The 13,023-nt window shown below is 40.0% G+C and overlaps 1 protein-coding gene across 1 annotated transcript in view; it reads left to right on the top strand.

The window, feature by feature from the left end:
- The window catches only part of LOC125897900 (hexokinase-4-like), a 36,390-nt gene that overhangs the window by 11,739 nt on the left and 11,628 nt on the right, over positions 1-13,023 (top strand). The window contains exons 4-8 of the mRNA XM_049591372.1: positions 3,684-3,846; positions 4,243-4,391; positions 7,359-7,478; positions 7,674-7,769; positions 9,823-9,922. Coding sequence (XP_049447329.1) covers positions 3,684-3,846; positions 4,243-4,391; positions 7,359-7,478; positions 7,674-7,769; positions 9,823-9,922 — 628 coding nt within the window. The remainder of the gene's footprint in view (positions 1-3,683; positions 3,847-4,242; positions 4,392-7,358; positions 7,479-7,673; positions 7,770-9,822; positions 9,923-13,023) is intronic.

Here is a 13,023-nt window from a genome sequence, read left to right as displayed (position 1 = left end):
ATCAAGGTGTAACACACATCACAAAATATAAAAGAATACAACATTTATGTGGCACGACACAGCCCCTGAGTCTATACACCTGAAGGCCCAGACACACCAAACCAACATCAAAGAACTAGCTGGCTGTTGTGACGGATTCAAGACGCCAATTAACCAGTGAGCACACTGGCATCACAACCTGATGTTGAAAGAACAAAGCCGACAATGACACAAATTACAAAGTGTTTATGCTAAAGAGCCCAGTGGCTAAAAAAATCTTACCTAATATAATTAGTTTGTTTCAAGCTAACGCCCTCTTGACTTTAGCCTTTTGTTTACTTTCCTCACTTCCTTCTCTCTTCTCGCGTGCTGAGCTAGACTGCCAGTAACGGTGATTTCATTAACTGGCTCAGAAGGCGCAGACACCGATTCAACATGCTGATTTGTCTGACAAGGGCCGACAAGGGCTGACTAGTGCAATGGTGCAGGATACACTGCAAAAACTAGGATGATATACGCTTACCAACAGCCAACTATAGGCTTGGTGTGTCAGAGCTGTAAAATGTTGTTAGCATTTAGCTCAATTCTCAGCTGCGCCTAAGCACAGCCACTGTCGTGTTTTTTCTTACCTCTGTTTACTGTTCTTGAACTTAAAATAAATAGCCATCAATAGATAGAAGTTTTTTATTCTTCGGATTTGCAGAGCAGCATAACACAGATCTGGAAGTGTGGATTGAGAGTGCAGACCAGGAACATTTCTCCTGGCATCCTTTTTAAAACTTTCAAGCTACACTCCTCCTGATTGGTTGGGATGCACCGTGGTGCCAGGCTCCCCATTATACAGAGACTCTCTCTAATCTTCCTTCACTATTGAGCCTCATACACTCTGGTATGCACAGGTCAAGATGATCTTCCTCGTTTGTATGCTAACTTTCTGATCCTCTGAGCTTCATTTTTTCTGTGATTGAAATGAACACAAATAAGTTATACATGTAATATGTATCACATAGTTTTTGTATTGATCATCTAAATAACTCAATTCCCTTTTTTAAAAAAACAAACAAAAAACAGATCACCCTGTTAAAGCAATTTTCCCTCCATGCGCCCTCCCAGCCCAGTCACCAGAAGAAGATGTTGGCACTGTACGTTTCTGCAAACCACAGATACATTGTAAAGTGACATAATATTCAGGCATGACGCCTGCCAAGCCACAAACCACCATTCAAGACCAACAATGCATTTTCAGCTCCTTTTTAGCCTCCAAACGTGGTTGTTTTTTAAAGATCCGTTGCTGTGTTTCCACCGGGGATGGTGACATGGGAAGTGGCTGTTTTTTACATAGACACTGAGGTGTTTCCAGCCGGGTAGGGCCACGAAAAGCCGTGGTTTTTTTACCAATTGGTCCCTGCTTTTCCAGCGGCCTTTGTGCCAACCAATGTGGGTATTTTAAGCCAAACGTATGGTCTTTTCCAACCATAACTGAGTGTTATTTATGTCTAAACCTAACCACACATTAACCAGCACTGTTGAAACATAGTTTCTCTATATCTGGTTCATAATAACGTACAAATGTCAAGTGTTCGTGATATGACACCATCATTTATTCTAGGAATTGGGTTGCAGCCACCCCTCACATCACATGTCACATTTGACATTTAAAAACTAATATCATTATTAATATTTCACACACAGAAAAGAGCATTTTACGGTTACCAAGGCACCTGTGCAAAAAGTTAAGAAGATATGTTTGTTCCTCTGAAAGCATGTGAGCAGTTTTTTTACCCAGAATTGCATTCTCTGTGGCCTTAATCAAAATGCAATTATGAATCATTTTTCTCCATAACTCTTTATATAACAGAGCTGCTCTTGTGCTCAAGTTCAAAGTTGACTTTATTATCCAGAAAGGAAGTTCACTTTGTTGGGAGTGCCAAAACAGCCAACACAACAGAGGCCCTCCATAGAAACGGTACAGGAAGCTGCACATCATATCTGGATGATGTGTCCTATACTCCTCTTCCTCCTTATGTCTGCTACATGTTACCCGAACAAAAAACACAACAAAACAAAACACAACAAAAACAAGAAAACAAGTCTTAAACCTTAGATTTGATCGTTTACTTTTGGTTTAAATAGGAGGTTACAGATGTGAAATAAATGCCACACTGTGGAGCGCTATGTGTCCATGTACAAATACAAAAGCAGTTTGGTACATTACATTTTCCCAGCTTTTAAAATGTGTGCAGTCCAGCCAAAGGAAGCGGAAAACAGGAAGAGAAATGAGAATTGTTGTTGGCATCTCTAGGGGACCAAAACATGTTGTGCCAGCCAGGCCTCTTCCTGCGGAGCCTCAAACATTTCATGTAACAGAGACACAAACATATCTTTTTATTACTGTGTTTTTATTCCTATCTGGTGTAACGTGATGTTACTGCAGGACGTACGTTATAACAGACCACCATATGAACTGCCATTGAATATCCAAACATAAAGTGAGAATATGTAGAATTTGTGAAATAAAATTCCTCATATTTTGTATGATTTCTGACTGATGTTAAGTCAACCAGGCGATGTCAGAGGATTACTCAGTGGGTGAATGACTTCTAATGTACAGTAAAATAATTTGCACAAATGCTTTGAGTCAGAAATCACACTCCTTCTCAAAGTCATGACTCAGTCACTTCTAAACACATAATGACATCATTCAGTGTGACTTGAGTATTTCATCATCTCTGATGTCTATCGAGAATCCATAAATACACTCATAAATCATAGAAGAAAGATGCCTCACAGGAGCCGGTAATATCTAGTTCGACGTACTTTTAAACAAGAATAGGCTAAAACAAACTGGGCTCAAAAGAGAATAGCAGTGCCTAGGCCTTCCTGTAGCTGACATTACAGCAGCAACATATCTGTCCATCTCCGTTCATTCATATCTGCTGATGAATCACACATTCCACCTGTCAACAAATCACTTCAGACATAATGAGGAAGTCCATTGACAAAACGTGATGTCATCCCAAGTGACAACTGTGTCAAATCTGCCGCTTCTTTCAGCTCAGGAATTCCCTCTGTTTTAAGGATCCTCAGGTGTGATTTAGCACTCCTGGTAGTGACATAAGATCGTCATCAGCTTTATTTAAGTGGCCACAGAGTTCTTAAAAAGCATGTGCTGTGTAATAAGTGGAAGGACGACATCGTTCTGATTTAACTGGGAATCACATTGCACAGGTGTGACCTGAAGTGCAGCGTAGTAAAAATGACAATGAACCCAACAGAGGAAGATAACACTGCAGGATACATGAGGAAACTTTTTGAAGGCAATCAGACACCAGCACACTGTTTTATTCCACTTCAAACGCTGTGTCAAGTTTTTCAGGGTGACTCTGGTTTGATGCTTTAGATTTTGAGGAAACACTGCCATCTTATGGATAAATGATGTGAAACCTGTTTTGTCTTTTAAATATATATAAAATATATATACTGCACTGCATCCACATTTTGTAATGTCTTATTTAATGTTTGTAATTTTTTATTTATTCTTATTTATCTTGTATTTATGTGAAACAGTCTACCTCCTGAGACACAAGACAACTGTCAGATTTTTTTTTCTGACAATAAAGCAATATCAAATAAAATAAAATCAAACACATTCATGTCAGAAAAGTCCATTTTATACATTACAATGTTTGCTTCTCTCTCTGCAGGTGCAGGGCTACCTGGATCAATTCCATCTGTCTATGGAGAAGCTGCAGGAGGTTTCCGCTCGCCTGAGGAAAGATCTGATTCGAGGGTTGGGGAAACACACTCACCACAGGGCGGCCGTCAAGATGCTGCCCACTTTCGTCAGGGCCATTCCAGATGGGACAGGTAAGTTTATATTACTGATCATATTTTAACAATCATTTAATGTAACGTCACTTTGTGAAAATTTGCACATTCCCTCCTCTTTGTTTTAAAACACTGTGCAGCTTTGTCTTTTCTTTTTTAGAGATTTCACATTTTTATTTGTAGATTTATATTTTATATTTAGCATTAGCATTAGCATTTCAACATTAGCAGACACAAAGAGAAGACAGTAGAGCGCAATAGCTTTTTGTATTGAAGACACAAAAACATTATTGATTTGAAATTAGTGTTTTATAATTAGTATTTCTATTTTTCAACCACCACAATACCCAGTTTTATTAGATTTCTAACTGCAGAATAAAAGCACATACTACCTTTGCCTCTTGATCAATCAGTCCGTTGTTTCCTCTCCGGCAGAGAAAGGCGACTTCCTTGCGCTGGATCTCGGTGGAACAAACTTCCGGGTGCTTCACGTCCGTGTGATGGAGGAGGAGCAGAAAGTGCTGAAGATAGACAGTCAGATCTGTGCCATCCCGAAGGAAATGATGATGGGGACTGGAGAACAGGTGACCAGGCAAACAGTATTTAAGAAAACAGAAATAAATGCATGTGGGCGTCACATATACATAGAATATTAAAGTAAGTGTAATCTTGGACACCTCTGTCCTCATGAAACATTTGTAAAGCCAATTCTTTAAAAGTATTTTACATCCTGGTTTGTTTGCATCCGTGTTTACTCTAAACAAACAAAGAAAAGTCCGCACACTTCAGCTCCCCTTTTAGGTCCATTTATTCCATCATCATGGAGTGACGTACAGCTGAGGACGCCATTTTTAAAGCTCCACACAGGTTCCTGTGTGGAGCTTTAAAAATGGCGTCCTGGCGGACCTTTCTTTGTTTAGTTTAATTCTTTTAGTCCAGCACCTTCTTCATTTTTCGGATGTGTGCGACGGCTCTTTTTATATTCATCCGTGTTTACTCGCCACCAGTCTTCTTCCTCCCCGCCTTTGTTGGCACATTGCTGCAAATCTCAGTGTGTTACCATCACCTGTAGATACGTGGAATAGTGTGAAACCATTAGCAGGTATCACATCACAAGATAAACAAAACAGGAACCCGCACACAGAAAATCAGCTCCATAAACCTGTTAGAGGTCTAACACTGCCTGGGGAACCTTCACATCTTTTTGTGTATGTTTTTAAACGGTGTAACATCCTCACGGCAGCTTGAGTGCAAAGAGCAAAAACAAGCTCTTCAAGATTGTCAACATTGCAGGGAAGGTGACTGGCGAGTCACAGACACAACTCAGCAATATGTCTGACACTATATATAGAATTTTCTAAACATGTATGTATGAACTGTAAGTATATGCCTTAGATCCATTACACTCAGTTTGAGCTGTATCAGGGAACACTGCTGTATTTATAAGATGACCCTTCTTTTACTATTTATGTAACTTACTGATCCTATTTGCACTTTTGTATCATATATATTGTTAAATGTACGTTTTTAATGGTGCATTGTGTCATGTGTCTGTATGTACCTCTGACGTTTTGAGAGAAGGCAAATACAGGTGCTGGTCATATAATTAGAATATCATGAAAAAGTTGATTTATTTCAGTAATAAACTTGTATAATGTATACATTCATTCCACACAGACTGATATATTTCAAGTGTTTCTTTCTTTTAATTGTGATGATTATAACTGACAACTAATGAAAACCCCAAATTCAGTATCTCAGAAAATTAGAATATTACTGAAGACCAATACAAAAAAAGGATTTTTAGAAATGTTGGCCAACTGAAAAGTATGAACATGAAAAGTATGAGCATGTACAGCACTCAATACTTAGTTGGGGCTCCTTTTGCCTGAATTACTGCAGCAATGCAGTGTGGCATGGAGTCGATCAGTCTGTGGCACTGCTCAGGTGGTATGAGAGCCCAGGTTGCTCTGATAGTGGCCTTCAGCTCTTCTGCGTTGTTGGGTCTGGCATGTCGCATCTTCCTCTTCACAATACCCCATAGATTTTCTATGGGGTTAAGGTCAGGCGAGTTTGCTGGCCAATCAAGAACAGGGATACCATGGTCCTTAAACCAGGTACTGGTAGCTTTGGCACTGTGTGCAGGTGCCAAGTCCTGTTGGAAAATGAAATCTGCATCTCCATAAAGTTGGTCAGCAGCAGGAAGCATGAAGTGCTCTAAAACTTCCTGGTAGATGGCTGCATTGACCTTGGACCTCAGAAAACACAGTGGACCAACACCAGCAGATGACATGGCACCCCAAACCATCACTGACTGTGGAAATTTTACACTAGACCTCAAGCAACATGGATTCTGTGCCTCTCCTCTCTTCCTCCAGACTCTGGGACCTTGATTTCCAAAGGAAATGCAAAATTTACTTTCATCAGAGAACATAACTTTGGACCACTCAGCAGCAGTCCAGTGCTTTTTGTCTTCAGCCCAGGCAAGACGCTTCTGACGCTGTCTCTTGTTCAAGAGTGGCTTGACACAAGGAATGCGACAGCTGAAACCCATGTCTTGCATACGTCGGTGCGTGGTGGTTCTTGAAGCACTGACTCCAGCTGCAGTCCATTCTTTGTGAATGTCCCCCACATTTTTGAATGGGTTTTGTTTCACAATCCTCTCCAGGGTGCGGTTATCCCTATTGCTTGTACACTTTTTTCTACCACATCTTTTCCTTCCCTTCGCCTCTCTATTAATGTGCTTGGACACAGAGCTCTGTGAACAGCCAGCCTCTTTAGCAATGACCTTTTGTGTCTTGCCCTCTTTGTGCAAGGTGTCAATGGTCGTCTTTTGGACAACTGTCAATTCAGCAGTCTTCCCCAAGATTGTGTAGCCTACAGAACTAGACTGAGAGACCATTTAAAGGCCTTTGCAGGTGTTTTGAGTTAATTAGCTGATTAGAGTGTGGCACCAGGTGTCTTCAATATTGCACCTTTTCACAATATTCTAATTTTCTGAGATACTGAATTTGGGGTTTTCATTAGTTGTCAGTTATAATCATCAAAATTAAAAGAAATAAACACTTGAAATATATCAGTCTGTGTGGAATGAATGTATACATTATACAAGTTTCACTTTTTGAATGGAATTACTGAAATAAATCAACTTTTTCATGATATTCTAATTATATGACCAGCACCTGTAAATATCTGATCCGACTCGATCAGATAGAAGAGGAAGAAGATATACTTCATTAATCCCAGAGGATGTTGTCATATACACACAGGCCTGAAATACACACACATGCACAAACAGGAACTATACATGCATTAAATGGAGAGATGTCAGAGTGAGGGGGCTTGGCAGAGCTCGGAAGCAAACTGGCACCTTTCCAGCTACTGGGCCACGCTCCATACTTGGGCCAGACGGGGACTTGAAGGAGCTAACTAGATAGCCAACATCAAAGTCCTTGGACCCAGAAAGATATCCTTACTATCCATGTTTGTATATTTTTTAAGATGTTTAAGATATTTGAGTTAAAGATGTGTCTGTCTATTTGTCTCTCCAGCTGTTCGACCACATCGCCGCCTGTCTTGGTGATTTTCTCGTCTCTCAGGATCTGAAGGGACTAACTCTTCCTCTGGGCTTCACCTTCTCTTTCCCCTGCGAACAGAAAGAAATTGACAAGGTCTCACACACACACTCACACGAGAAAACACACACACACACTACATGTTTCAGTCGGGGTAAGGGTTAACCAAACCTCACAGAAAAAAATTGTTCAAAAAGATTTAGGATGAAAAAGTTCTTGCATGACGCTCAGTGTGAACTTTTAGTGATTTTTGAAAGAAACCCATTTTCACATCAAATGTTCTCCACACAGAGCATCCTGATCCGCTGGACTAAAGGCTTCAACTGCTCCGGAGTGGAGGGCGAAGACGTGGTGAAGTTACTGAAAGACGCCATCCACAGGAGAGGGGTCAGTCTAAAATACTCATATGATGATTTAAAAGAAAAAGAGATGTGAAGCAACACGAGGGGTGCAGGAGTGAAATGTCATGATGAGAGCTGCCACAATAAGTCAAGTAATCAGAAAATTAATTTGCAGTTATTTTGATAACGTATTAATTGTCATTTTTCAAACTTTATGTCGTCTGGTTTCAGCTTCTCAAATGTGAACATTTGATGCTACTAATGCTACTAATACTTGATGCTAAGTACTGCACTTAAGTACAATTTGTATGGGGTCAGATCAGTCTCATAATGAGTGAACTCACACAGGGTTTTTCACGAATACACATGCTCTGGTTTGCAGTTGTATTTCGGACTCAGTAATGCACACGATCTGTTTTGCAAATGCACACGCTCTGGTTCACAAATAAAAAAATTCATGCAAACCTGTAATATAACTTCGGAAATGCACACGCTCTGCTTCACAAATACTATTTTGAGGCACACTTGGAATATAAATTCACAGATCATGCGAATCGCTGAATGCATTTACAAACTGCTTCTCATTTGTGAACCTCTCAACATTTGTGAGAGAAATCTGTGTGGTGAATTTTGAGACTACCCTGATGTCACAGGTCAACGAACGTCACCATTGGCTGATAAATCTGTCAATCAAATTTATGATTCTGATTGACAGATTCATCAGTTAATCAGGTGTGGCCGCTTTCAGCCAATCGTATGGCTCCTTACATAGGGTGTATTCATAGATTATGTTCATTCAAACGTGTTACTTGGCTAAGCAGAATGCTTCAACTCATTATAATTAAATAACATTGCATGATTTACAACGAGGGGATAATAAGATAAATGTGTTACTTACAGATTGAGACTGATCCATGTCTCTTCCAGCGTTTGAACACTGCAAACAGTAGCTCAGTAGCTCTGCGATTGGTTTAAAAGTGTGGAGAAAATGTAAGGAGCCATACGATTGGCTGAAACCGAACACCTGATTAACTGATGAACCTGTCAGTCAGAATCATAAAATTGATATTATCAGCCAATGGTGACGTTCGTTGACCTGCGACGTCAGGGTAGTCTCAAAATTCACCGCACAGATTTCTCTCACAAATGTCGAGAGGTTCACAAATGAGAAGCAGTTTGTAAATGCACATTCAGTGATTCGCATGATCTGTGAATTTATATTCCAAGTGTTCCTCAAAATAATATTTGTGAAGCAGAGCGTGTGCATTTCCGAATTTATATATCAAGTTTGCATTAAACATTGTATTTGTGAACCAGATCGTGTGCATTAGTGAGTCCGAAATGCAACTGCGAACCAGAGCATGTGCATTCGTGAAAAACCCTGCGTGAGTTCATTCATTATGAGACTGATCTGACCCCATAATTTTGAGGTACTTATACTTTGCTTGTGTCCTTTTTTTTCCATGCCCCTTTCTACATCCACTCCACTTCATCTCAGAGGGACAAATTGCACTCTTTTCACTAATTATGCGACAGCATTAATTACTTTACAAATTAAGATTTTATATTCGAAACATATGAAGAGCTTATGAATACATATGCTTTCTAAAGCTGAAATTTAAGTTATTTTTCAAGCTAAACATCGCCTTTTTGCTCCTTCACAAATATGACAATTTGCTGCTTTTCCTTTATAATTATTTAAATAAATAAATTGTATTTGTAATAATGTCGAGGTTTAGACTGTTGGTTGGATTAAACAAATATTGTGAGGGTGTTTCTTTGGGCTCTGGGTAATTGTGACGGCATTGCTCACTATTTTTAGATTTGTAGCACACCAAACGATCATTAATTAATGGATAAAACAATTAGTAGATTAATCCATAATAAAGCTAATTCCTTGTTGTTTGTTTGTTGTTTCTTTGCTCAGACTCTGATTGAAAGTAATGTGTAACTGCAGTTTCTCTTTGAGAGATGGATGTAGCACTGTGTGTGTGTGTGTGTGTGTGTGTGTAGGCAGGTTATTTGGTATACAGATTATAAATAGGAAGCACATAAACACACCTGTCTATCGCTCTCTCTCTCTCTCTCGCTCTCTGCAGGACTATGATATAGGCTCAGTTGCCATGGTGAACGACACAGTGGGCACAATGATGAGCTGCGGCTACAGAGACCAGAACTGTGAGATCGGCATGATCATCGGTAACCATTTATTTTAATGAGTAAACAACTTAAGCATGTCCTCAGACAAACCTGACATGAATCTGTAGGAAAAGAAGAAGCAGTCAGATCTTTTACGTGAAGGTGGAGTCTGTGACTCTGGAGAACGATTGGTGATATTTATACTCAACACCCCAACAAATACACCCCTCCTGTCAGTGCTCCTTCACCAGCTCCGTTTTAGCACCTGAAACTTTCTCTTTATACACCCATGGTCTTTCCTCTGTCCTGTGCACATGTGAAGCAGCATAGTGTTGTGTGGCTCACTCCAAGCCACCTATATGTTTCCCATTTGCAAAGCCCCAGCTGTATGAACACAGGATTTATTGTCAGTGTACACACAGAATGGACAGCTGGCGGATCGTGAGGAGATATTTGCTGAATTTGACATAATGTGTATTGAATTAGAGTCACAGTGCACCTTTAAGTAAAAGTAGCCAAACTACAGTGCAGAGGTTCAATGTTAAAAGTAAAAGTTTTGCTTTTGAAATCTTCCTTCAGTCAAACTACATAAAAGTTAGCATAAGAGTACCAAGAGCAAAAGTGCACCTTAAACTGAACGTGACAAGATTTTTGTTTTGCTTTTTGAAAGTCATTGTCACTCCTGGGCCACACTGCCTGCACGAGCAATTTGTGAGGTTACGTTGCTGAACTGCTGCAGCTCGCATGTGCACGGTGTTCACACAGACAGCGTTGCTGCTGCGGCACTGCTGCAGAGCTGCCTGCAACTATGAGAACTGTATTTCCCAATTACAAATATGTCATAATAAAAAGCCTCGTATTAACAAATCAAGAGGATTCTACAGAAATTTGTCAGAGGGTTTTTATTTTGCAACAAAAATGAGAGGTGTTGAAATTATAAGTAAATATATTTTATCATGCCTCCGACAGATAAACATTGAATCTATAGTGATGGTATTATGTCAGTATGATTATCAGAGGACCATTTTCACAAAAAAAGGCAAGACTCCTTTTCTCTAGATGTTCTGCAGCAGAGCACCAGCAACTCTGCTTACCTGGGCAGTGTGGCTGCTCTAACCTGTTAACATGGATGCTGAAAAAAAGTCAAAAGGGTTCTGTGACACATACACCCTGCTTTCACAGACAGTGTGGCCCAGGCGTTACAGAAAGCACTCACAAATTACAGGAGGGTTTTCTTTAATAGGCAAGGATCATTGGTGTAAAAAATATATGACTAGAAATTTAATAAGATTAACATCTGCATTACTGAAGCGATAGTTAATCCAAAAACTATGTAGTACTCACCTCCTGACAACGTTTATACGGTCCCAGAAAAAGTTCTCAATTATAAAGAGAGCAGAGTGCCCGAGAAATGAACGCATATTTGTGCAAACAGACTTTGACAAAGGCCAAATAAAGGACAACCAAAAAAGGTTGTAAGACGTCTGAAAAACCTTCTGAATCCCAGTGTCTTGTATCCATTCGTGGGTTGATGGAAATCCAAACACATTATTTTCGCTAGACTTTAAGCCAAACAAGTTCCACAGAAAGATAATCTGAAAATGATTTGTTTAGCAATACTTTACCAAATATGATATGCCTTTGATTTTGAGTCTGCTCTCCTTAACACCATTAGATAGAAAACTCTTCTGGGACCATAGAGAGCCCAGGGAAGCGAGTACTAGATGCTGTTTATATTGTTTTTGGGTGAATTTATTTCTTCAGACCAGCTGTAGAGCAGAGCCGTTTTCAACAGCATGCTGTGTGGCTTGCTTTGGGTGTTTCGCTCTGGATGATAGCTGTAGAAAATCTGTCATTTATTCAGTTTAAAACACCATTTCCCATAATCCCATAGGTTCTTGCAGGCTAAACGTTGCAGTATACTGGCAAGTTGAGCGTCTCTGGTTAACGCAGACACGTCTGTGATAACAACAGGACAGAGTGCAACTAGCTGTAGTATTTGTTTGTTTTAATTTTCAAGTAATCTGTATTTTGAAACCAAAACCGTTTCAGCAGCTACAGTGGAGCCAGTGTATCTGCAAATATAGAAAATAAACTTCAGGAACACGCTCAATTGTTTCAGACAGACCGATGAAAGATAAGCTGAATGAGAGATTTCACCGAGTTATGCAAGCTAGACAGGAAGTGATGTTTGGCTCTCACTGTAGACTGATCATAGAAGGACTGAGAAGAGGAGGTATGTGAGAGGACACTATGGTCACCATGATGTTTGGGATAATACTTTAATATACCGCAGATACCTGTTTCTTGCAGGTACAGTATCTGGTGGACCCATGAGGCTGTTACTCTAACAACATGGGAAACAGAATCCTCTCAGGTGGTATGGAGCCGCACAGAACATGTGATTTCTTACATAACGGACATTATGTGCTTTACCTGGTGAACAGCAGTGGCTCCATGACATCATGATCACATTAGACATGATGAGGGTCATGTTGTAGCAGTGAAAGGTCTCCTTTCTTCTGCTCTAATTAGGTTGGTTTAAGAGCTCGCTGGAATATGAAGCAAATGGTTGTCTCAAAGGAAATGATTACGCCACCCCTCTATGTGTGTGTGTGTGTGTGTGTGTGTGTGTGTGTGTGTGTGTGTGTGTGTGTGTGTGTGTGTGTGTTGGAGAGACTGAAATAATAGATGGTGGAAAACAAGCACGAAGGTTTGATTACTGTGTATTTGTTTCTAAGGAACATACAAGCAGCTGTCATAACTCTGCAGCAGAGCCAGATGTATGTCAGGTGTTATTACCATGTTTTATCAAGCACAAATAATGTTTTTCAAAGTCTTTGTCATCATGTTTATTTTTAGGCCTCCTAGCTGGCGTTAGCTGTGGCTGGAGGCATCATGTTTTTGGGTTGTTTGTTCATGCCATTCTTGCAAATGCGATATCTCACGAACGTCTTGATGGAATCTTATTAAACTTGGAACAAACCATCACTTAGACATAAGAATGAACTGATTAGAAGTTGGTGATCAACGGACCCAAGGTCACTGTGACCTTGGGTCCGTCTAATTTTGTGAAGTTGATGTCTCAAGAAGACCTTGAGGCAATTTCCTCAAATTTTGCACCAACATTCACCCGAACTCAAGAATGAACTGATTAGAAT

Source organism: Epinephelus fuscoguttatus, linkage group LG12 (genome assembly GCF_011397635.1).
Source record: "Epinephelus fuscoguttatus linkage group LG12, E.fuscoguttatus.final_Chr_v1".
In the NCBI taxonomy this organism is placed as follows: Eukaryota; Metazoa; Chordata; class Actinopteri; order Perciformes; family Serranidae; genus Epinephelus; species Epinephelus fuscoguttatus.
Note: the sequence above shows the minus strand (reverse complement) of the source record. Positions and strands in the feature narration are given on the sequence as shown.